The following is a 23264-nucleotide window of genomic DNA, read 5'->3' as shown; positions in this document are numbered from 1 at the left end:
TTTGTGTTTATGTTTTCATTGATATTTCCCAAATTGTTAATCTCGTTTGTTTCGAATGTGTAGGGTGACATTGTAAACACTCTTATTTTTGTAATGTTTTTCTCGCTAGGCTTAAATTAGTTTTATATCTATAAAATTACATCAATTTTTTTCAAAAATACATCGTCAATTTTAAATAATAATATCTCATTACCAATCACTTTTTTTCAAATTGTTCAAATCATAAAATAAAGTATTTTTATTTTAAAATATTAAAAATTAATCATACTTTGACTATCTAAAAGTAGGCAGACAAAATACAATTATTATTTTGTTAGATGATTTTAAAAACTGCGTACCACTGAAAAATCATTGTTTTTACAAGCTCTAAATTAATATGTTTGATTGACATAGTTTTCAAATTGAAGAATTAAAACTAAAAATAAATGATGTACTTAAGAGAGTTTGTTTTCTATGTAAAAGATTGTTGTTTAGAATTTACGATAGATGCAATTTTAAAAAAATTGAAATTATTAAATTTAAAATTCTTACTAAAAACATTAAGACCTAATTTGATGAAAGGGTTTTGAGATAAAACTCAGTTTTTATCCCAAAACTCAAACATCTTATCAACTATAAAATCAAATAATTTTATCATTTAAATATCAAACTACTTTCTAATTTTATCCTCTCTCTCTAAACCATCATTCTCTCTTATATTATATCGTCTAAAGTCAAATGGTAAATTAGTTTTCAAATTTTAAAAATCAGTGTTTTACTACTTTTTATAAAACAATAGTTTTTTTATAAAATCCAAATAAAACCCAAAAAACTGTTTACTCAACGAAGCCTAAGTTTCATATTCTAATTATTCTTATTAATATTTGTATAATTAATTTATATTTTAAAATATTATTTCATACTTTTACGAAAACAAAAACAAATATTTTTTGTTTTTAAATTATCATATTTTTTCATTTAAACTCAAATTAACTACACCTAAATATATTTTCAAACTATTTTAATATATTTAATAATAAGAGATGGATAAAAAAATGACTTCTTTCACTCAACATTAAAAAAAGTCCATTATGAAAACTTTGTATCAAACATGAGCAAGAAAACTACAAGAATCTCATCATATACAAGATACAAAACAAATCAACCAACAACTATAATTAAAAATACTATCTATTTAGAAATGTATCATTTTCAATATCTAAAAAATTTTCGGGTTTTCGAATAATTATCTCAATAATTTTTTAGTGGACTATAGGACTAAAAAAATCATTAAACTTGGAATGATCATAATTGTGTGATGTGTATCAATTATAAATTATTATAATTATAACACTTTCTCATATTTGTTCGAAAAGTCTGTGGAGTTGTTCGGAAACTAATTATCCTTATCGATATCCCCGAGCTCGATAATCGGCTGGGGTGATATGTTTGTGTTTGTATTTTTTTCTTATTATTTTTTTCATGTTATTTTTGTATTGTTGTGCTTAAATAACTTTTATTATTTTTTTATTATATATTAAACATTTTAAAATAAAAATATATTATCTCGGTTTTTTTATTTTTTTTAGTTTCATGTCTTCATCTTTTCTTTTTTTATTGCGTAAGGTAATGACATGACATAATCTGATTGACCGAAAAAATAATAAAAAAAAAAAAATCAACTCTCATTCTTATACTTTTTCTTTTTTCAGTTAATAATGATGCACATCATTCTTTTCTCACATTCTCCCTCAATTTCGAAGAGGAATCTACTCTCTCATTCTTTGTTTCACTTGCTGTATCATTTCAAAAAGAAGTATTAAAAAATATAATAAAAACATATATTTAATCATTAATACTTTGTTGTTTTATGTTTTTTACAAATGATACAACAAATGAGACATGTGAACAATTGATATCTCCCCAATTTCTTTCTGTCTATTACTCCTTTTAAAAAAATAAACAAAATTGTTTAAAATAAACAAAATTGTTTTTAAGCGAATTTCAAAATAACTAATATTTTAAAGTTATTAAAAAAAACTTATTTAAAGGTATAATAAATAAATGTATTAGCTCTAGACAAAGTATTTTAAAAAATATCTCACTTCATATTCTAAAGTACACAAAATTAAAAATTAGAATGATTGGAATACCAAAAAAAAAAATGGGAAGGGATGAGTTAGCATGTACTCTCATGTATCATTTGAAAAACAATTATAAAACAATATTAAAGAAGGCAAGCATATAAAATTAAACTACATAGCCATAAAATTTCACATGAGTTAGGGAATGAGAATTAGTCATCACATTTGATCCTATTTAGAAATTAGTATATTATCATAAAATTAATGGCTCGTTCATAATATTATTTATATAAATATTATTATTTTGATTTTTTGTAAATTATAAATTAAATTATTTTAAATTATTAATTTTTTTACGAATGGATGGATATAACTAAAAAATATATATTTTAGAATGCAAATCATAATATCATTACAAACATGATTATTCTAAGTGGGTTATGAATATTCATAATAATTAAATTTAAAAAATATATATATTTAATTGAAATTTGAGACTCCAATCTGAATCCGTTTTATCAAATTGAGCTCTAACTTGGTGTCCTATAGAGTTTTAACTATCAGAATATTAACCTTCTTCGTCTTACTTTAATAGTACTTAATTAATTTACCATATTTATAAAAATAAAATAGTACATATTTTTTTTAATTACCCTCTTACATTACACATTTTTGTAAGATATTCAAACCATATTCGACAATTTTGAACGAAAAAATACTCAATTTAAAATATAAATACATCCAAATTGGTAGAGTATACACAAAGTTATGTTTTTATAAAGTTTGAAAAAAAAATTAAAAACCAAATTTATCTCTTTTCAATTTTCTCAAATATTTTCTTAGATTACACATATTTTTCTGATCATCCAAACCAATTTCGACAAATTAAAATGTGTAAATCTAAAAAATAACTCATATGTTCAAAACGTCTATAAATATTAATTCATTTAAAACGTGACAAATTAATTAGAAAACAAAAATGATGCGTTAAAATAAGAAAACAAACATTTAATATGTTTGGAAAAAAATATTAAATAACTAAAATTTTGATAATTCGAATATCATATGTCATAATTCAAACATCGAGTCATACTTAATAAAAAAAAACTAACTTAAGTTAGAACATAAAAAAACTAATCGGATCATTTTGATATAAATATAATGCATCACATGAATATTTAAAAATTTGTTGAGTTTCATTTTCAATAAAGAAATGGTCCATATTATCCTACTTATTAATTCAAATAAAGAGTTATATATGGAATATTAATTTACAAATAATACAAAATAACATATAAAAATAAAAATAATTAAAATAATTTAGATATTAAATAGTATGACAAATTTGTTAAAATTAAAATTCCAATGAATAAGATTCAATAATCTTGAATTTTTTTGAAGGTGATTCCAAATATGAACTCGTTTGAGTTCCATAACGACAGGTAAAATAGTAGAGCAAGTTGAACAAATCAATCAAGCGGTATTAAAAGAATTTATTAAAAGAATCTGTACAAAATATTATAAGCGGTTGTGAAATTTGGCTTTGCCAGTGAGTTGGTAAACAATGTCGAAAAAATTATGTCATGTGATAACTAATCATTTATATTTATTTATATGTATGATCAAAGTAACAAGAAACTCATATATATCAAGGGAGGATAAGGGCTTCCAAATAAAAGATCGGCTTCAAAACTCTTTATTGAATAAAAGAGAAACAACTTCACCAAGACATTTAACAAATATGAGCAGAAAACTATCTTATAAAATTGAGAGTAAATGCTTTCAGATGAAGTCGAACTCGTATCACTGGGCTACCTTGGTGGGTTATATATGAAATAAGTAGCAATATTAAATAAACTAGCATGTATCCTGTGCATTTGCACGAGTAATAATATAAAAAACCGTGAAAAAAAATATTACGGTAAAATTTTTATGGGCGGGTCAACCCACAATCCGACCCAAGTATCCATTTACTCTCACATATATCTAAATTAACCACAGCTCTCGACCCGGCTATCCGGACACTTTAAAAGTTAAGCATCATTATATATATATATAGATTAGTTAGTTAAAAAGTTGAACTTATATTGTTAAAATGTCACGCGTTTATCAAATTTTGGGTTGAATTTAAAATATAAAGTGGTATTAGCTTAGTTGGTTAAAAGATTGTACTTGTTTTGTTATGTTACAAGTTCGAACCATACCTATAGCATTTTTAATTTTATTTTTAACCGTTTTAAGTTTATGGGCGGGTCAACCCACAATCCGACCCAAGTATCCATTTACTCTCACATATATCCAAATTAACCACAGCTCTCGACCCGGCAATCCGGACACTTTAAAAATTAAGCATCATTATATATATATATATTAGTTAGTTAAAAAGTTGAACTTATATTGTTAAAATGTCACGCGTTTATCAAATTTTGGGTTGAATTTAAAATATAAAGTGTTATTAGCCTAGTTGGTTAAAAGATTGTATTTGTTTTGTACGTTGCAAGTTCGAACCATACCTATAGCATTTTTAATTTTATTTTTAACCGTTTTAAGTTTTTGGACAGATAAACCCACAATACGATCCAAATATTCATTTACTCTCACATATATCCAAATTAACCACAGCTCTCGACCCGACAATCTGGATACTTTAAAAATTAAGCATCATTATATATAGAGAGATTAATTAGTTAAAAAGTTGAACTTATATTGTTAAAATGTCACGCGTTTATCAAATATTGGTTTGAATTTAAAATATAAAGTGTTATTAACCTAGTTGGTTAAAATGTTGTACTTGTTTTATTAGGTTGCAAGTTCAAACCATACCTATAACATTTTTAATTTTATTTTTAACCGTTTTAAGTTTTTGGCGCGGGTAAACCCACAATTCGACCCAAATATTCATTTATTCTCACATATATCCAAATTAACCACATCTCTCGACCCGGAAATTCGAATATTTTAAAAATTAAGCATCATTATATATATATATATATATATAGATATGAATAGATGGTCTACTTACTATGCATTTAAAAATTGTCTATGTTAATTCATTCGATAAAGGTTATTTAAATAACATGAAGAGAAAAAAAAATAATCGGTGATGATTTTGAGAAGATTATGATATTTTTTTTTTTTATAAAAAAACTTAAATAATATTGTTATATATATAAATATAATAAAACATAATAATTTAAAATAATGTTTATTTTAAATATTTTATTTAATGAATTGAGTAATTTAATACATTAAAAGGGAGTGAAATAATATTTATTTATTTTTTAATTATTTAAATAACTTAAACCAAACAAGACTATAGATTCGTAATAATATATAATAATTAATCTTAAAATATTGCCTTAGTCTTAAGAGTGACTATGACCCATGAATTGTCTTTTCAATTATTGCAAACTAATTTATTTAATTTTTAATTTTACTTAATTATAAGAATAGTAACATTATTTCTATAAAAATTATTATCCTAAGATAAATTATTGAATTGAAATTGTGAATATTTATTTTTTAAATAGTTATAAAAACTAGATAAAGAAAGATATTACATGAATTATAGTTTTATTTTTCAGTTAAATTAATCTTCCAATTACTTGTATGATTAGCTAAATATAAATTGTAATAAAAAAATCAAAATAGAAAATATACTTAACATTTTTTTTTTTTTAATAAGAATAATGATTAAGATGAAACGGAAGCGCGAAAGTCGATTATTCACGGCAGCTTTGCGACGTTTGTAAATCTCCACGGCGGCGACGGCGCGGCGGCGGCGATGATTAATATTTACATATCTCCCTGTTTGAAGCAGCAACAGGAGCTTTCATTCGAGATATGTTCTCTCTCACTACTCTCTTTCCACTCTCAATCGCTTCTCTCAAACCCTCTCTTGTATCAAATCTCAGACCTCTCCATCCATGTCTTGCCAAAAATAATCGCTGGCGGCAGCCCAGGGCGGAACTGTCGTTTGACGCGCCATTTGCGGCGGCAATCGGAGGCTGTATTATCAATTCGTTCGTTTTCCCGATCGCTCCATCTCAGGAAGAGGAGGAAGCTGAATCTTTGATCGATACTACTGATGCTAGATTCGCTGTTATGGGGATCATAAGTTTTATTCCCTACTTTAATTGGATGGTGGGTATTTTTTCTTCCTCATTTTGAAGTATGTTATCTATTGATTATTGGGTTATTGGGTTATTGATTCTGTTTTTCTTTGTTTTTGTAGAGTTGGGTATTTGCGTGGTTGGATACTGGTGAAGCTCGTTATGCTGTTTATGCTATTGTGTATCTGGCTCCTTATTTGAGGTTTGATTTTGTAAATTTGATGATGGATGGTATGCTTAAAGTGATTGAAATTTGAGATAGCTATAGAGTTTGTCTTGGTTAGCTGCGTTTCTCTTTTTAATTAATCTTTTCTGGGTTTGATTTGAAGATGGGGATTTGTCTTGAAACAAGCTTACCTTGGTTAGTTCATCGATTGTTCTTTGATCCATTTAATCTTCTGTCAATCAAATTGAATATGGGTCTACTTTTTTCTTCTCAAGATTCAGCCTTTTGATGGACCTTCTATTAAGTTCTACATTGCTTTCAAAGTCACGATATCTACAAACTATCCAAATTTCAGTTCAAATCGAAAACAGAAGTCTGAATTTGTATCACAAATGTTCTTTTGGCAGTTTCCTAATCTGACCCAGATCCATTTACGAACACCAATTGTTTCTAAATCATGAAATAGCTCCTTTATAGATTGCTTGATTCTTGACTAATGACTGAGATTGCTATTTTTTTTTTCATTTTCATGGAGTTTTAATTCATATGTTCTTGTTTATACAGGTCAAACTTGTCTTTATCACCAGAAGATAGTTGGTTGCCTATTGCCAGCATTATCTTGTGCATTATGCACATACAGGTGGAAGATCTTCAATTCAATTTTTCTTGTTTCTAAACAACAACCAACTTTTTTTTTCTCTTTAATGGTTTCTTTTCCCATTTGCAGCTTGAAGTAAGCATTAAAAATGGAGATATTCAAGGTTTTCAGATGTTTCAAAAGGCTGGAAAGCATCTTGAAGATGTTGATGAAGAAAGGAAGAAGCATTAGCCTTGTTTTGTCTTTTAAACTCCTTGACGACTCGACAGTAACATTGGGATTATAAGTCGAAATGAACCCAATTTTCTTTGTTTAATATAGTCATTTTGGAAATGTATTTTTTTGTGAAATTGTAGACATCATAGTTGAGATCGTAGTCTCTATTTAGAAGAGAAAAGGTAAGAGTATTGACAAGATAACATCAACTGAGATATCCTATGATCATATACATCTTAGCTTATCGAAAGAATTACTAAATTGATGCCTCATTATGCTTCTTATTCCCGATTGTTTTTTTTTTCTCTTACCTTATAAAAACTTAATTGGTTTATCTGTTCCTCTGAGATATCACACAAGTACACTATTTATCATAAGTTATTAAAAAAATCCACTTACAAACATCACAAAATTGCCAATACATATGATTTGAACCAAACTAGTATCGGGAAATCAAAACATCAAAGATACTAGAGATTTTGCATTAAGTCGTCTTGATGTTTATTTGTTTGTCATGATTAACTCGCTACAAGTTGGATCAGAAAACTTTTAAATAAACTCTATAAGCAACATTAATAACATAATTATTCTAATTGTGTGTGATTGATTCATCGAAACCTAATCTCGATTCCATATTAAATTCTTCCAAGTCAAAAGGGGACCTTTAACAGAAAAATTATACTTCCAAGTCAAAAGGGGACCTTAACAGAAAAATTATAGAAACCAACTACCAAGGGGCTACCAAGAGCAACATGAGTTTTATTTTTTTATGGTATTTTTCATTTGTTTTAATGTCATCATCTAGGTAATCTTAACCATTATGATTTCCTTTTTCCAATAATTTCACTAACCAATTGTAGGTCTATAGCCGTTGTCTTTTTCATCGCGAGGCTCTGCGCTTACACTTCTCTTGAGTATCGTATCATATAGGGACAATATAGCTGAATTTGTAGTAAATTATTCTTCGGGCAATAGAGATCAATTCATATGGGGACAATATAGCTGAATTTGTAGTAAATTATTCTTTGGACAATAGAGATCAATTGAAACCAATTGATTCTCAATTTAAGGTGTAGTACACATTAACTTCATATGAATATTCGAAAAAATGATTTCATTCGAACTTCGTGATGATGAAACGTCTGAACTACCTTATCTATCGAGTTTATTCGAATTTTTCTAATTCAAATTTATTATAGTCTTTTTCAACTTTTTGATGCTTTATTCACAACTACTTTACATAATTTTTCGAATATTATATATTTTGATTTCTCGATTCTAATTTTTGTTTAAATCATATATGTCGGTTATTTATTTTTTTAATAATTTATGGTAAATCATGTTATCTACTAAAATCAAATATTTGTATGAGATAATTATTCTTTTAAAACAATTATTTGATGTGGATATATTTGAATCCTAAAAAGAAAATGCAGATATAGAGATTAGGAAAAAAATGTTGGGCCATATTAAGGAATTAGTTGCTGCCGACAGTGAAGCGGGCTTTCACACAAGAAGGAGACTTTAGATCCAATATCAATCCGTCGGTCCCTCCCCACCGGAATTATGGAAATTCTTGAAATAATTGGCGAGACCTTATCGGGAGTGGTGAAAAGGTGATCTCTTTATATATATACACATACATTCTACCAACTTTCATTTCAACTAGGCACCAACAATCATACAATCACACAATACAAAGAGATCCGGTGATCTTCGTGAGAAGCAATGGAGCTCTTCTACTACTTAGTTTTTGGAGGATTTGGGGCAATAGTTCTTGCATTGGAACTCAGCAAGACCAGCAAAGATCGAATCAATACTTCATCTCCTTTCAATGCCTTTAAGAACAATTATCTCTTAATTTACTCTCTCATGATGGGTACCCTCTTTCTCCTTTCTATCATTCATTATTCGTTTGATTCAGATCTGGGTTTCTCTTTATTTAGTTACTTCGGTTGGATCTGAGCCTTACTCATTGCATTGCATTGTATTTAATCTTTTCAGGTTTGAATATTGGATCTCTTCAATTTCCGTTTCATTATTGTGAAACTGACTGTTATCTTTTTGGATGTATTAGCTAACATTTAGCATCTGAACGAAAGATCTGAATAATGAACTTCTTAGTTTAAAGATTTACGGTTTATTTTTCATCTTTTTCCTCTTCTTGAGAGTAATTAAACGTGAATATGGTTTCCAGCTGGTGATTGGTTGCAGGGTCCATATGTTTACTATCTCTACAGTGTTTATGGATTCACCAAAGGAGAGATTGGACAGCTTTTTATTGCTGGTTTTGGTTCCTCCATGCTATTTGGAACCATTGTTGGATCTCTAGCTGATAAACAGTAAATCCATCCTTTTCTCTCTTCTTTAAGACATCAAGTTAATCATTTCTTTCTCCTTTTAAGCTATTGAACTGATGTTAAACTTCTTCAGGGGTCGGAAGAGGGCATGTATTACTTACTGCATAACTTACATCCTTAGCTGCATCACAAAGCATTCTCCTCAATACAAAATCTTAATGGTGGGTCGTGTTTTGGGAGGAATCGCCACTTCTCTCTTGTTTTCGGCTTTCGAATCTTGGCTAGTTGCCGAACACAACAAGGTGAAGCAATATTCTGAAGGGTTTGATTCTTAATGTTCTTTTTTATAACTGTTATTTTAAATCACTTTCATTATTTAGATTTAACTCAAATTAAGCTAATTATCTCACGATTGAACTTGGTATTGTAAGAGCATTCAAAGGACAACTTTAATCTTTAGACTTTTAAGACATTATTTTAACATTTTATCAAATCAACTTACATATCAGTTATCACGTAACATAGTAAGAGGATTCAAAGGACAACTTTGGTCTTTAATGACTTTTAAGACATTATTTTAACATTTTATCAAATCAACTTACATATCACGTACAATCCATTAGGGTAGCTTATGTGACTAGAGTCTTGTCTAAGAGACCAAATGTTTCGGGTTCGATTCCACGTAAGGTCATGAGTGTGGGATCGGGCTAACTTTCCAAATTCATAAAAGAAAAATTACCTATCACATACATAAATTTTAGATATTTTCATTTGGTTTAGTCAACATTTATGGCTTTCATGTTGATTTTGCTTTTAACTTGTTTGAATAATTTTTCTTGTAGAGAGGTTTCGAACAACAATGGCTGTCAGTGACATTCTCCAAGGCAATATTTCTTGGAAATGGACTGGTTGCTATTTTGGCTGGTTTGTTTGGGAATCTTTTGGTTGGGTCTTTAGATTTAGGGCCTGTCGCTCCTTTTGATGCAGCAGCTTTCTTTCTTACTATTGGGATGGTGATTATAATATCATCATGGTCTGAGAATTATGGCGATCCTTCTGAAAGTAAGGACTTGCTTACACAATTCAGAGGTGCAGCTGTCGCCATTGCCTCAGGTTATTTCTTTAGACCATTCTTTCCTTTATTTCCCTATGTGTACCACATCTATATTCATGAGATGGAAAAGATAGAAAGGAATTAATGTAAAGAAAATGGATATGTGGTTGTAAGTTGTAACTGGATTTTGGTATGAAAACTAATATTTTGTCACAATCTTTCTCACAAGAGTCAGGCCCCACTTCGATTTAGGGCGTTTTTAGTGCAAATTGAACTTCCACTTGAGCTACCTTTTGTGAGTTAAATTTTTCTAGATACAAGTATTGCAAGTGTTTTCAAAGGGGGCTAGTTTAATCATTGTTGCTTCATTTGGTTTACACATTATTTTCTTGATGGTAATCCAAATTATAGTGTAATTTTTGCTTCATTTAGTTTGTATTTTTTTTTTCTCTCAAAATAATTGATAACAAAACAGTTAATTTGGGGATAAAGATGCATTTAGAAATTTGGACAGTTTATATTTTAATCAAATATTTTGCCACATGATCTAGATGGAAAAATCGCATTGCTTGGCGCCATACAATCCTTATTCGAAGGTTCAATGTACACGTTTGTGTTCTTATGGACACCAGCTCTGAGTCCAAACGGAGAAGACATTCCTCACGGTTTTATTTTCGCTACTTTCATGCTCGCTTCAATGTTGGGAAGCTCAACTGCATCTCGTTTGATGGCCCGTTCATCTCTCAAAGTCGAGAGCTACATGCAGACAGTGTTTGCTATATCATCTGTGGCTCTTCTTATTCCAGTCTTAACAAGTGTAAGTACGACGAAATTGTATTTTTGTTTTAAAACAAAGTATCTGATTATGGTCAACATTTCATCAACAGTACTTGTTACCATCTACGGGTGTGAAAGGTGGAAGCATAACATTCTCGGGTTCAATCCAGCTAATTGGATTCTGTGTTTTCGAGGCATGTGTTGGAATATTCTGGCCTTCAATTATGAAGATGAGATCTCAATATATTCCTGAAGAATCTAGAAGCACGATCATGAACTTCTTCCGTATACCTCTCAACATCTTCGTTTGCGTGGTGCTATACAATGTAAGATGTGCTACAAAATTGTTTTCTAACGTAAATTGCATGTGGTTAACATATTTTGCTTATTTTTTTCCAAGGTGGATGCTTTTCCAATCATGTTTATGTTCGGTATGTGTTCGTTCTTCCTTCTAGTAGCGTGTATATTGCAGAAGCGTCTCATGGTGCTTGTCGAAAATCAAAAGCCAAGTAAGGAGTTAATCGATTTCTTTATTGTCTTATAGTAAATGGATTAAGTTTTTGAGACCATGTTGCTTAATGAATGAAACAGGGCAGCAGGAGTGGAGGCAGAATCAAGAGGAGGAAGAAGAGGCGTTTAACCCTTCTGAAGACCGTGGGAACGTTTAAGGGTTTAACTGGATTGGGTACAGGAATTGGCAAATAAGTAGGTAAATGGTGAAATTTGAATTGGGTTTATTATTTTTGGGAAAGACTGAATCAAACAACAAGAAGAAGAAGAGATGGAGTTGGATGGGATTCAATTGATCCTTTGCTATGCTTATTAGGGGTTTAAAGATATTATTAGTTTCTGAATATATATATATATATATCTATGTACCGAAGGTAAGACGATATGATATGAACACATTATTTATGAGAATATCAATAATTCTTTCTATTTCTAAATTCAAACTAATGTCACATATAGGTGGCAAAGCTTACCATCTATTGAGTCTATTTGGAATTTTGGTATGGGTACTTTTGAGAAAATGTTTATAATTTTTTTTTGGTTAACACATGATGTTAGTTTGATGATATTTTTCTTATACATAACTTAAATATACATATGTTCAATTTTGTTTTTCAAACTCAAACTCTTCATAACTTTATTTTTCATTTTTTTAAATAATACCCTCAATTTGATTTCTTAGGAATATTTTGATATTTTTATTGATAAATTAAATGATTTCATGTTTATAATAATAATAATAATAATTATAATGTGTAATCGATTTTTTTTTTTAATTTAAAATAAATCAAATAACAGTTAGTTATAGAGTGAAAAGTACCTAATTTGAGTGGCATAAATTCATTAATAAATAGAGAAGGGCTGGTTTGATCCTTAGTTATTGAGATATTTTTAAAGTTTTTATCCTAAAATTCAACTAATTAACTATTCTATCCATTTAAATATTAAAATTATCCTTTACTTAACTATTTTATTTTATATTAACAAAGGTTAATATTAATATATATTATTTATTTTATTACATTTTAAAATTTATTTTAACATAAATTAAATTATAAAACTATTTAATTTTAAAAAATTATATTAAATAAAAAATTAAAACACAATATAAATACAACCATAATTTACCATATTATATAATATAACATTTAAATTTTAAATAATTTAAATAAATAAATAATTATACTACAAAATATTTAATACATTTGAAATAAAATATTAATTAATTTATAAATATATCTCATTTAAATTAAATATTTATAAAGAAATTATTCAATTTTTTTGGTATAAATTAACTATAAACAGATCCCCTCTTGTAGTCTAACGACAACCAAATGTGAATTTCCTCAAACTCTTTGAGAGATTTTAGGTTAGATCCCCTCTTGTAGTCTAACGACAACCAAATGTGAATTTCCTCAAACTCTTTGAGAGATTTTAGGTTCGAGTCCGTCAGACGATAAGGTCAGTGCTTGTTAAATGTGTTTGCGGGCTATTTACTTAACCCCTTGTGGTTACATTTTTTTCAAAAAAAAATCTAAATATAATTTCTAAATAAATATATTAATTAAATTACTTTTATATTGTTTAGTTTAAAATAAAAAAATTATAATATACTTTAATAAAAAAATAATATTATAACCACTATCAATAAATAAGTACACATATCATCAAAATTATATTTGTATTGATAAAACATTCAAATTAAGCAAGTAATCACAATAAAATTACAAACAACTAATATAAAATTATCATTCATTCCTGTCTAATCTTTTGGTGGTGTTGTTAAAATTTGAAAATTTTCTAACCTGACTTATCAAGTTCCATAATTTTTTTTTATTCTTGAAGTGGTTTTTAAATTAATCATTTGAGTGATAAATTCAAAATTCCTCTCAAAATATTTCTGTCAACATTTCACATGTGGGTTTCCGAAACCTGCATTCTCCAAGTATTTTATTCTCCTTTCCAATGACCAATAGTTCAAAAAAATAACTTGCTTTTTCGGGACATGCTTTCCACTCTGCAGTATTTGAAGCGATATTTTACAATTTTGGAAAACTAATTTATTTTACATATAAGCCTAATAATACTGGAATTTATACATGAATATGAAGTATAAGGAAATTTAATAATTTGTCATGTCACATTTATTTTCTCTTGCATCTTTTATGACTGAAATGAGGCCGAAGATATAGATATCTAAATTGTCTCCCTTTTCTGCTCGGATGTGGATATAGTTACTAAGGTGAATTTTATAGGAGTGGATAGAAAAGTAAGAAGCAATGGCAAAATCGAGCACCCACGACGAGGAGCTACAACGAGCCTATGAAGCAACTATAGAGGGAACTAAACAGAAGGTTGTATTTGTTAGGATTTGTATCTCCAAAATCCGACATGCTTGAAACAATCTGTAAAAACGCAAGAAAGAATAATACAAGAAAACACAGATTTATAGTGGTTCACTCAAATTGAGCTACGTCCACTTTAGTCGCCACCATATTTAACTATGAAGAAAAAGGAATACAAAGTTTTTGCCTCACACTTTATCTATAGAACTTTATCTTAACCATGTAAACTCTTAATAATCACATATTTATAGGGTAACATTGAGATAATAAACCTAAATAACTCTTGGTCAGGTCTAAGCCCAAAACCAAATACAAACTCAATAAACTCTAATTAACAATTGTAGAGTTTATTATACCTATATAGGTTCCATAACTCAACAATCTCCCACTTGGAGACTAACTTCATAATCTCTCGATCGGTAGCGGCTTTCCATCCGGTGTCTTAACGAAGAAGACCAACTGAAGTTGCACACAACTTCAGTTTCTTATTTGTCACAGCTTTCGTCAGCATATCAGCTGGATTCTCACTTTCGGGAATCTTCTCAAGAGCTAATACTCCATCATTAAAGCTGACCAGATGAAATGATAACGAACCTTTATATGATTCGTCCTGCCATGATAAACACGATTCTTTGCTAAATGAATGACACTCTGACTATCGCATCACAACACACTTTCCTCGTATTCTTGACCCAATTCTCACAAAAGGGTTGTAACCACATCATCTACTTAGTAGCCTCTATCACAACAACATACTCTTCCTCACAACTAGAAAGAGAAACAATCTTCTGCAATTTTGAAACCCAACTGATTGCAGTACCTCCCAGAGTATAAATGTACCATGTTGTTCTCTTCCTATTATTAACATCACCACCATTATCAGCATCAACATATCCTTCCAAACCCATATTAGACTTTCGAAAACACAAAACGAGACCCGTATTTCCTCTTAAGTATCGTAATATCCACTTTACTGCTTCCCAATGTTGTCTACCTGGGTTGCTCATGAACCTGGTAACAACTCTCACTGCATGTGCTATGTCTGGTCTTGTGCAAACCATCACATACATAATATAACCAATGATAGAGGCATACAGAACAATGACCATATAATTTTTCTCCTCCTCAGTTGAAGACGACTGATCTTTAGATAGTCTGAAGTGACTAATTAAGGGGTAGTGACTGATTTTGCATCATACAATAGTTGAACCTGCTAAGAACTTTATTCACATATTATTCTTGTAAAAGCTTGAGAACTTCTTCATCCTTGAAAATTCTCACCCCAAGGATTTGTTTTGCAGCACCCAAATCCTTCATTGCAAACTTTTCAGACAATTCTTTCTTGAGCTTGTTAATCTCATACAAGCTTTCTCCAGCAATCAACATGTCATCAACGTATAATTTATCAAACCTCTTGATATAATAACAATGATTAGCTTCACACCTCAGAAAACTGTTACTTTCATGAAGCTATCAGACTTCTTGTACCATTGCCTTGGATCCTGTTTCAAACCATACAGACTCTTCTGAAGCTTAAACACAAGCTCATCTTTTCCTTTGATTTCAAATCCTTCTGGTTGTCGCATATAAATCTCGTCATCTAAATCACAATGAAGAAAAGCAGTTTTGACATCCATTTGTTGAAGATGAAGGTCTTCTTTCACAACTAAACTCAAAATAGTTCTGATTGTCATCAACTTAACTACTAGAGAGAAGATCTCATTGTAGTCAATACATCATTTCTGTTGAAATCCTTTCACAATCAACCTTGCCTTGTACCTCATAGTTTTATCATATTCTTCTTTAATCCTGAAGATCCATTTGTTGTGAAGTGTTTTTTTTCCTTTTGGCAGCTTATTGAGCTCCCAAGTCTAATTCAACATATACTCCATCTCATCTTTCATCACAGACTCCTACTTAATCGATTCATCAGATTATATTACTTCCTCATAGCATTCATGTTCACCTTTTATCTGTCAACAAGATATAATTAAGAGATAGAGACCACCTCTCGACTGGTTTTTTATTCCTTTACGATCTTCTCAACTGTATAATCAGTGTTTGCTGATGTGCCTCCAAGGCCACGTTCTCAACGATTTCATCTTCAACAACACACTGGTCTTCTTCAATAGACGATATATATTCAGCTAAAAATTCTCTCAAATCGACCATACTAGTCTCTTTCAACTTGGAATCACCATCTGATGTCTTTCCAACACAATCTTTGTAGAGAACTTGTTCATTGAAGATATCATTTCTGCTACGTATGATCTTCCGATTTTGATTATCCCGATTTTGATTATCCCAGAAATGATAACCAAACTCGATATCATCATAACCAATGAAAAAACATTTATTAGACTTTGGATCAAGCTTGCTTCTATCACATTCATTAATATGAACATATGATAAACAACCAAACACTTTCAAATTAGAAATGTTTACCTTTTTATTGCTCCATACTTCTTCAGAAATTCTGAATTCAAGAGGAACAAATGGTCTCCTGTTTATCAAGTAGGCATCAGTATTGATAGCTTCTGTCCATAAGGTTTTAGGCAGCCCTACATGTAATCTATCCTCCTAGCACATTCGTTCAATGATCGATTCATCCGTTCAGCTACTCCATTCTCTTGAGGCGTTCAGGGAATAGTATTCACCATACTAATCCTTGTACTCGCCTCCGTTGTCGAATCTTAAGCATTTAACCTTATGATTTGTTTCATTTTCAACCAAAGCCTTCCATTTTTTGAAAACTACGAATACATCAGACTTGTTCTTCATAAAATATACCCATACCTTTCTCGTCGAATCATCTATAAACGTCACGTAGTAGTGTGATTCGGTAATAAAAGAAATAGGTGTAGGTCTCCACACATTAGTGTGTACCAACTCTACCTTTTTTTTCTTGAGCTCTTTCCCAATCTTTAAGAAATTCACCCGTTTCTGTTTTCCAAGAATACAGTTTTCACATAATTGATGTTCAACAGACTTCAGTTCTGGAATATGTCCATTCTTCAAAAAAAAATTTCATCCCTTTTTTGCTCATATGGCCCAACCTGTAATGCCACAACTCACTGTTCTTCGATTCATCAACTACAACAACAACTGTTTCTCTACAAGTTGAAGTCGTGTATAACGTTTCAGTTTTGTGACCTCGAGCAACAGCTATTGCTCCTTTAGTCACCTTCCACGCACCATTTCCACAACTGAAATTGTGACCTTCTTCATCAAGTTGTATAAAAGAAATCAAATTGCGAATTAAACCTGGAATGTGTCTCACCTTATTAATCTTCCAAACAAAATCATTTGCCATCTTCAATTTGTTGTCCCCCATACCAACAATATCCAGTGGCTCACTATCGCGAGATAAACTTTTCCACCGTTTCCATCCACATAATTCTCCATTAATTCTTTGTGGGCAGTGGCGTGGAAAGACGCTCCCGAGTTCAAAACCCATGAATCTATCGGACTATCAACAGACAGAAGTAACAAATCAATGACAGATTCTGTAATAATGTTGGCTGTATCATTTTATCATCACCGTTTCTCTTCGGTGCTTTGCAGTCCTCTTCAAATGACCTTGTTTACCATAATTCCAACACTCAAATGTCCGCCCAGACTTGGACTGACTCCTCTTGCTCCGGACATAGATCTTCTCTTATCTCGATTGAAATTTCTATCATTACCTTTGCCCTTATTTTCTACATTTAGATTAGAACCTTTGAATGTTTTACCATAATTAATTTTACAAACCTCTTCAGCAAGAATACGATCTCTAACTTCAACAAATTCCAGTTTAGCATTTTCAACTGAATTATTAATTACTGTTCTCATAGGTTCCCATCTATTTAGTAGAGATGCTAACAAAATTAGGGTATTAACTTCATCCCCAAAATCAATCTCAATAGATAACAATTGATTCACAACTGTATTGAATTTATTCAAATGAGTAGTGACAGAAGTATCATCAACCATTCTTAAGTAAAAGAGTATTTTCATCAGATGTACCTTGTTGTTAGCATAAGGTTTCTCATACATGTCAGAAAGAGCTTTCATCAGACCCATTGTGGTTTTCTCCTTTACTACATTGTGAGCAACCGTCTTGGCTAGCGTCAATTGGACAACTCCCAAAATCTGTCTATTAAAGAGTTTCCATTCAGTTTCATCCATCTTCTTTGGTTTCTCACTCAAAGAAACATGAACCTTATTTCCATAGAGATAATCTTCAATCTGCATCCTCTAGAAGGCATAATCTGTCCCATCAAATCTTCCAATCCCATGTCCTATACTACTCTCGTTTGCCATCGTTTCCAATGCTCAGATATATCCTAACTGCTCTGATACCAGTTTTTAGGATTTGTATCTCCAAAATCTGACCTGCTTGAAACAATCTGTAAAAACACAAGAAAGAAGAACACAAGAAAACACAGATTTATAGTGGTTCACTCAAATTGAGGTACGTCTACTTCAGCCGCCACCAGATTTCACTATGAAAAATAAGAAGAAATATAGAGTTTTTGCCTCACACTTTATCTCTCTAAAATTCTATCTTAACCATGTAAACTCTTAATAATCACATATTTATAGGGTAAATATTAATATAATAAACCTAAATAACTCTTAGTCAGACCCAAGCCAAAACCAAATACAAATCCAATAAACTCTAATTAACAATTGTAAAGTTTATTATAAGTATAGACTCCATAACTCAACAATATTGTCGATATGCGTTGCCAAGAGCCACAAAATCTGGGGTAAAACTACCCAGCTAGGTTGGGAAACATGGCCAAGCCCAGAGTTCTCGCCAAATAGACTTATACATAGATTGGACTATTAGTCAAGTCATTCCATTGATTTAGACTGAAGAATAGGTGATTTGTACGGATGCAAGCCCACCCAAGCTCATCTTATTATATATAAATATACCATATTTTTGTTGAGAGAAGCTCAATAGTGGTCAGACTCAGCAGTTCAGATCTTCTGCTACCGATTGCCGTGTTCCCCTGTGGCGGACCAATCAGATTGCAGCATTATTATTTTAATAATAAATCAATCTGGGCAGGAGACGGAGGGAGGGAGAATCCGGAATCCGGGTTTAGGCCCGGGTTCACACCAGACGCCGTTAACGGCAGCGCGTGTTAACGCCAGGAAATAATATAATATTCATATGATACCCAGATAAGGTATCTTCGCTCAGGAACCGTGTCAGAGGGAAGGGTGAGATACGATGGGAGCGAAGATCTACACGCCCGTTGCCATGACCCTCATGTAAACCCCGCATACCCACCCATGAGAAGACCGCCTGCCGTTCATGAAAATACCCGCCTGGTGAAGAAGACGAACAATGCTAGTAAGCTGTCACATAGCGCCTATAATTTAGGCGGTTGTGACAGCCTATAATTTACTATTCTTATTAACTTGTGTTCTTCTTTTTATTCATTTTCAAAATTTTTAAATATATATATTAACTTATTAAATTTAATATTTATATTTAAATTCTTAACCGAAGTCTCTAAACTTCAAGAAATATTATCAAATTAGAAAAGTTATAAGCATTTATAAAAGAGAGAATGGAGAATAAGAAAATGAAAAACAAAAATTATTGAGAGAAAAACCCGTAAGGAATTTATGATTTTATTATGTATTTATATAATCACAAAATTCAATATAGGTAAAAAAAACTTCCAACTATTTTAAAGAGGTATCTCAAGTAATTTTAATACAAAATATTTCATAAACTATATAACTAACACTAACTAATCAACATATGGTTGTAACTCCTATTAACAAACAATACAATTATTATTAGTTAAATTAAGTTAACTAACATTAATACCCAATCAACTGGCATTAATAATGACTAATTCTTCTACGGGATAAATAACAAATTTAGGATTATTGTTGAAATAATTTCTAAAATTTAGAACTCTCTTAATTTTTTTTTAGTTTAAGAACTATAGTTATAATATATGTTAATTTAATTGAATAGGTATTAAATATTTTTTTAAACATGTGATATTAATTATTAATTTTCAATCGAAAAGAAATTTTTAAAATTTTAACAATTTAACTTGTCTAATAGAAAAATATAAATTTTTTGTGACTATTTTTTAAAGTCCATTTTGCTATTATGTTTTACCTTTTCTTTTTGTTATCATTTTTATATGTTAATTCTATGTATTATAACTATTTTAAGTGGTTTGTTTTTCTGTTTTATTATCAATTTTTACCATATAATATTTGTTAATTTAATTGAAAAGGTACTAAATATTTTTTAAAATATGTTATCTTGATAATTAATTTTAAATCGCAAATATATTTTTTAAATTAGAATAATTTATCTGGTAATGTATTTGATTAATTCTTGCAATTGCAAGATAACTATGCTAGTTATTTAAATAATTCAATCTAATCAAATATCAAATCAATCAATTCATTAATTAAAGTAGGATTTTTTTTTGTGCAATGCGCATAAATAAATATAAACAAAATATATTTAATAAATTTTTTTATAATAATATGTATTCAATTTTAAAATTCTTAATAAATCACGAATAATATATTAAAATAAAAAATAGAACACTCTCATTCCACAATTTATTCATTTCAGTAAAATAACTCATATTCTCACATATCTCATCACATATTTTTTTCTCGATGAACCTCTCATCTCGTAACTTTACACTTTCACTTTGGTCAATCAAATATGTGATTCATATTTTTTAACATTTAGTATCGTGAACTCACATTATGGTCAATGAAATATTTGATTCATATTTTTTTAACTAATTTCAATTGTTACCACTCTATTATCCCTCGACAAACCACATCCCAATCACATTTAGTTAAAGACTGTACTTGTCTTGTTAGGTTGTAAGTTCGAAACATACTATAAGCACTAAAAAACTTCATCTCAATTTATAATATTAAAATAATTAAAGCCTAATTAATTAAAGAAAATTATAAAAATAATAAAAATAAAATTATTTGAGATAAATATTGTACTCTTTTATCTTAAAATACTTTTAGAAAAATTAAGAGATAAAAATAAATAATTTATAATGAATTGTTGTATTCATTTCATCTAAAATAGTAATTTATTTAACCATAGAAATATAAAACTAAAATAAAATAGTAAAATATTTCCATATTTATTTTAATATTTTGTGTATTTAGAAAGATCAAAATTAAAGTCAAATTGGTGAAAGAAAAATAAATTTCAAACAAACCTTTAGGTCTTTAAAATAAAAATAAAATTTGCGATCCTATGTAGCCGAAACTAAGAGAATCAACTACAGTAGGAACCATAGCCATCGGATGAGCACTGGATTTTCATCCAACACCCAAGAATCAGTCGCGTAGCTCATTGTAGCCGAGGAGAAGAGCGCGTGCGTTATATGAGAGTAGTTAATGTGGACGTTAACTATGTCCATCCCAGCGCTAACAGAACACCAACTGAATGCCTAAAAGCGCTTAAAACGAGTAGATAAGGTTTAAGATCCATGTTGATCTTGTCTTTTTGGAAATCCCTCGTTAGTCCATCATTTCAACTCATTTAAAACCTAAATTTATTACCTTACGATGATGATCATTTCTCCCTATCAAAATAGGTATGACTCATCCCTATTCGGAAAACTTAAGCCAAGAACAACCAAAAGCCATTAACGACTTTTGGTCGATTTAGGCCACTATAAGCCTCCATCGACTCAGGGCAGCTATAAATAGACTCCCTAAGTCGTTCTAAATCTAGAGAACCCACTATCCAGCTTTTAATCTCCGATTTTCAGAAATTTGCCATTAAAGCTCCAAGGTTTTGGATTTATTTGAAGGCCTTAAAGCTCAGATTTGTGCATCCCAACATCTTCCCTAAGGTCTAAAGAGTGTTCTTCAATCCTCTGTAAGGATTCAATCACCCTATAATTCATATTTATAGTTTGAATTTAAAATTTTTATATTTCAAATTACATAAGCTTGTATGCTTGTTGTTTATGATGTTTTATGGATGAAAATTCATCCCTAAATGATTTAGAAAGTATCTAGATATGATAGAATCTATCAATGGATCTAAACAACAAAAACCCAAATTTGAATTTTAAAAATAAAAAAACGAGTTTGTTGTTCTTGGGTTAATTCTATTGAATCACATACCAGAAAACTTCCTAACATAATTGTAATGATGCTGGAAGACTATTTGGATTATGTTTGATCCATCTCGATCATGTTTGATCAAAATAAATTGAAAATTTTGAGTTCTTGATTTAGTCAAAATGAATCGCTAGTGTTCTTGTTTTTGATACCAATAAAGTATATCTAGTATAAGGAAGCTATTGGATAGCTTCTTACACTTCAAAAAAGATTTAAAATCAAAAACCCGATTTTTTATCACAAACTATTTTTCAAAGTTTCCTCTACAGCTATTTGAAATCTGTTAGTCAATAGTTAATTTCTAGCTTTATTTATGGACTAATGACTCATATTTTTGGATGAACAAACATTTTTTGTTTCCCAAGTTCCTATCCTTGTTTATCTCTTTTGTTTCGATATTGGAATGAACCTTAATCCTTTGGAATGAATCATGACGCTTTTGGATTCAAAACGTATTTGGGGCTAGACTTTGAATATATTTTCTGTCCTTTGTGATGATTTTTTTTCATCAAGGAATAATTCGATCTCGTGTACAAACGATTATCCCTGATCATAACCTTCGAGGAAGGCGGTCAGTACTTTAACCTTTTAATAAAAGAGTGTAACTTATTTTTGGTTGCTCGGCCCTGAACCACATTTTCGAAAGTTCGAATCATCTCAAAAACATTTGGGAGAGGCTTTCTACTTTCTACTTTGAGTTTTCATATGTCATTTTCTTTTTCTTTTTTTTGTTGGCTCGCGGGTGTATCTAGTAGAATCGGTACATCCATGTTGCGATAGCAATCAAGATTAAGATCTTGGGAAGACCATGGATGGCAATTTCAATACCTTAACCATTTAACCCTTTTCTTTTTTGGTTCCCGGAGTGTATCTGGTCGAATCGATACATTCTACTCTTACCGTAGCAATCAAGACTAGAGTTTGAGTGAGCACGAATAGTGATTTCAATAACTCAACCAATACAGGAATATTTTTAAA

The 23264-nt window shown here is 30.0% G+C and overlaps 2 protein-coding genes across 2 annotated transcripts; both read left to right on the top strand.

Moving 5' to 3' along the window:
* Positions 1-5763: 5763 nt before the first annotated feature.
* Positions 5764-7300, top strand: LOC124922753. Its single transcript, XM_047463461.1, has 4 exons — positions 5764-6206; positions 6298-6377; positions 6906-6981; positions 7069-7300. The coding sequence occupies exons 1-4, from the start codon at positions 5907-5909 to the stop codon at positions 7168-7170; spliced, it is 558 nt and encodes a 185-aa protein (XP_047319417.1). The 5' UTR covers positions 5764-5906; the 3' UTR covers positions 7171-7300.
* Positions 7301-8653: 1353 nt separating this feature from the next.
* Positions 8654-12233, top strand: LOC124919514 (molybdate-anion transporter-like). Its single transcript, XM_047459765.1, has 8 exons — positions 8654-9034; positions 9353-9497; positions 9589-9757; positions 10298-10568; positions 11061-11326; positions 11397-11612; positions 11687-11795; positions 11878-12233. Exons 1-8 carry the CDS (start codon positions 8884-8886, stop codon positions 11952-11954), a joined length of 1404 nt encoding a protein of 467 aa, XP_047315721.1. The 5' UTR covers positions 8654-8883; the 3' UTR covers positions 11955-12233.
* The last annotated feature ends 11031 nt before the right edge of the window (positions 12234-23264 follow it).

This window comes from Impatiens glandulifera, chromosome 1 (assembly GCF_907164915.1).
Source record: "Impatiens glandulifera chromosome 1, dImpGla2.1, whole genome shotgun sequence".
NCBI lineage: Eukaryota > Viridiplantae > Streptophyta > Magnoliopsida > Ericales > Balsaminaceae > Impatiens > Impatiens glandulifera.
This window is presented reverse-complemented; position numbering and strand designations above follow the sequence as displayed.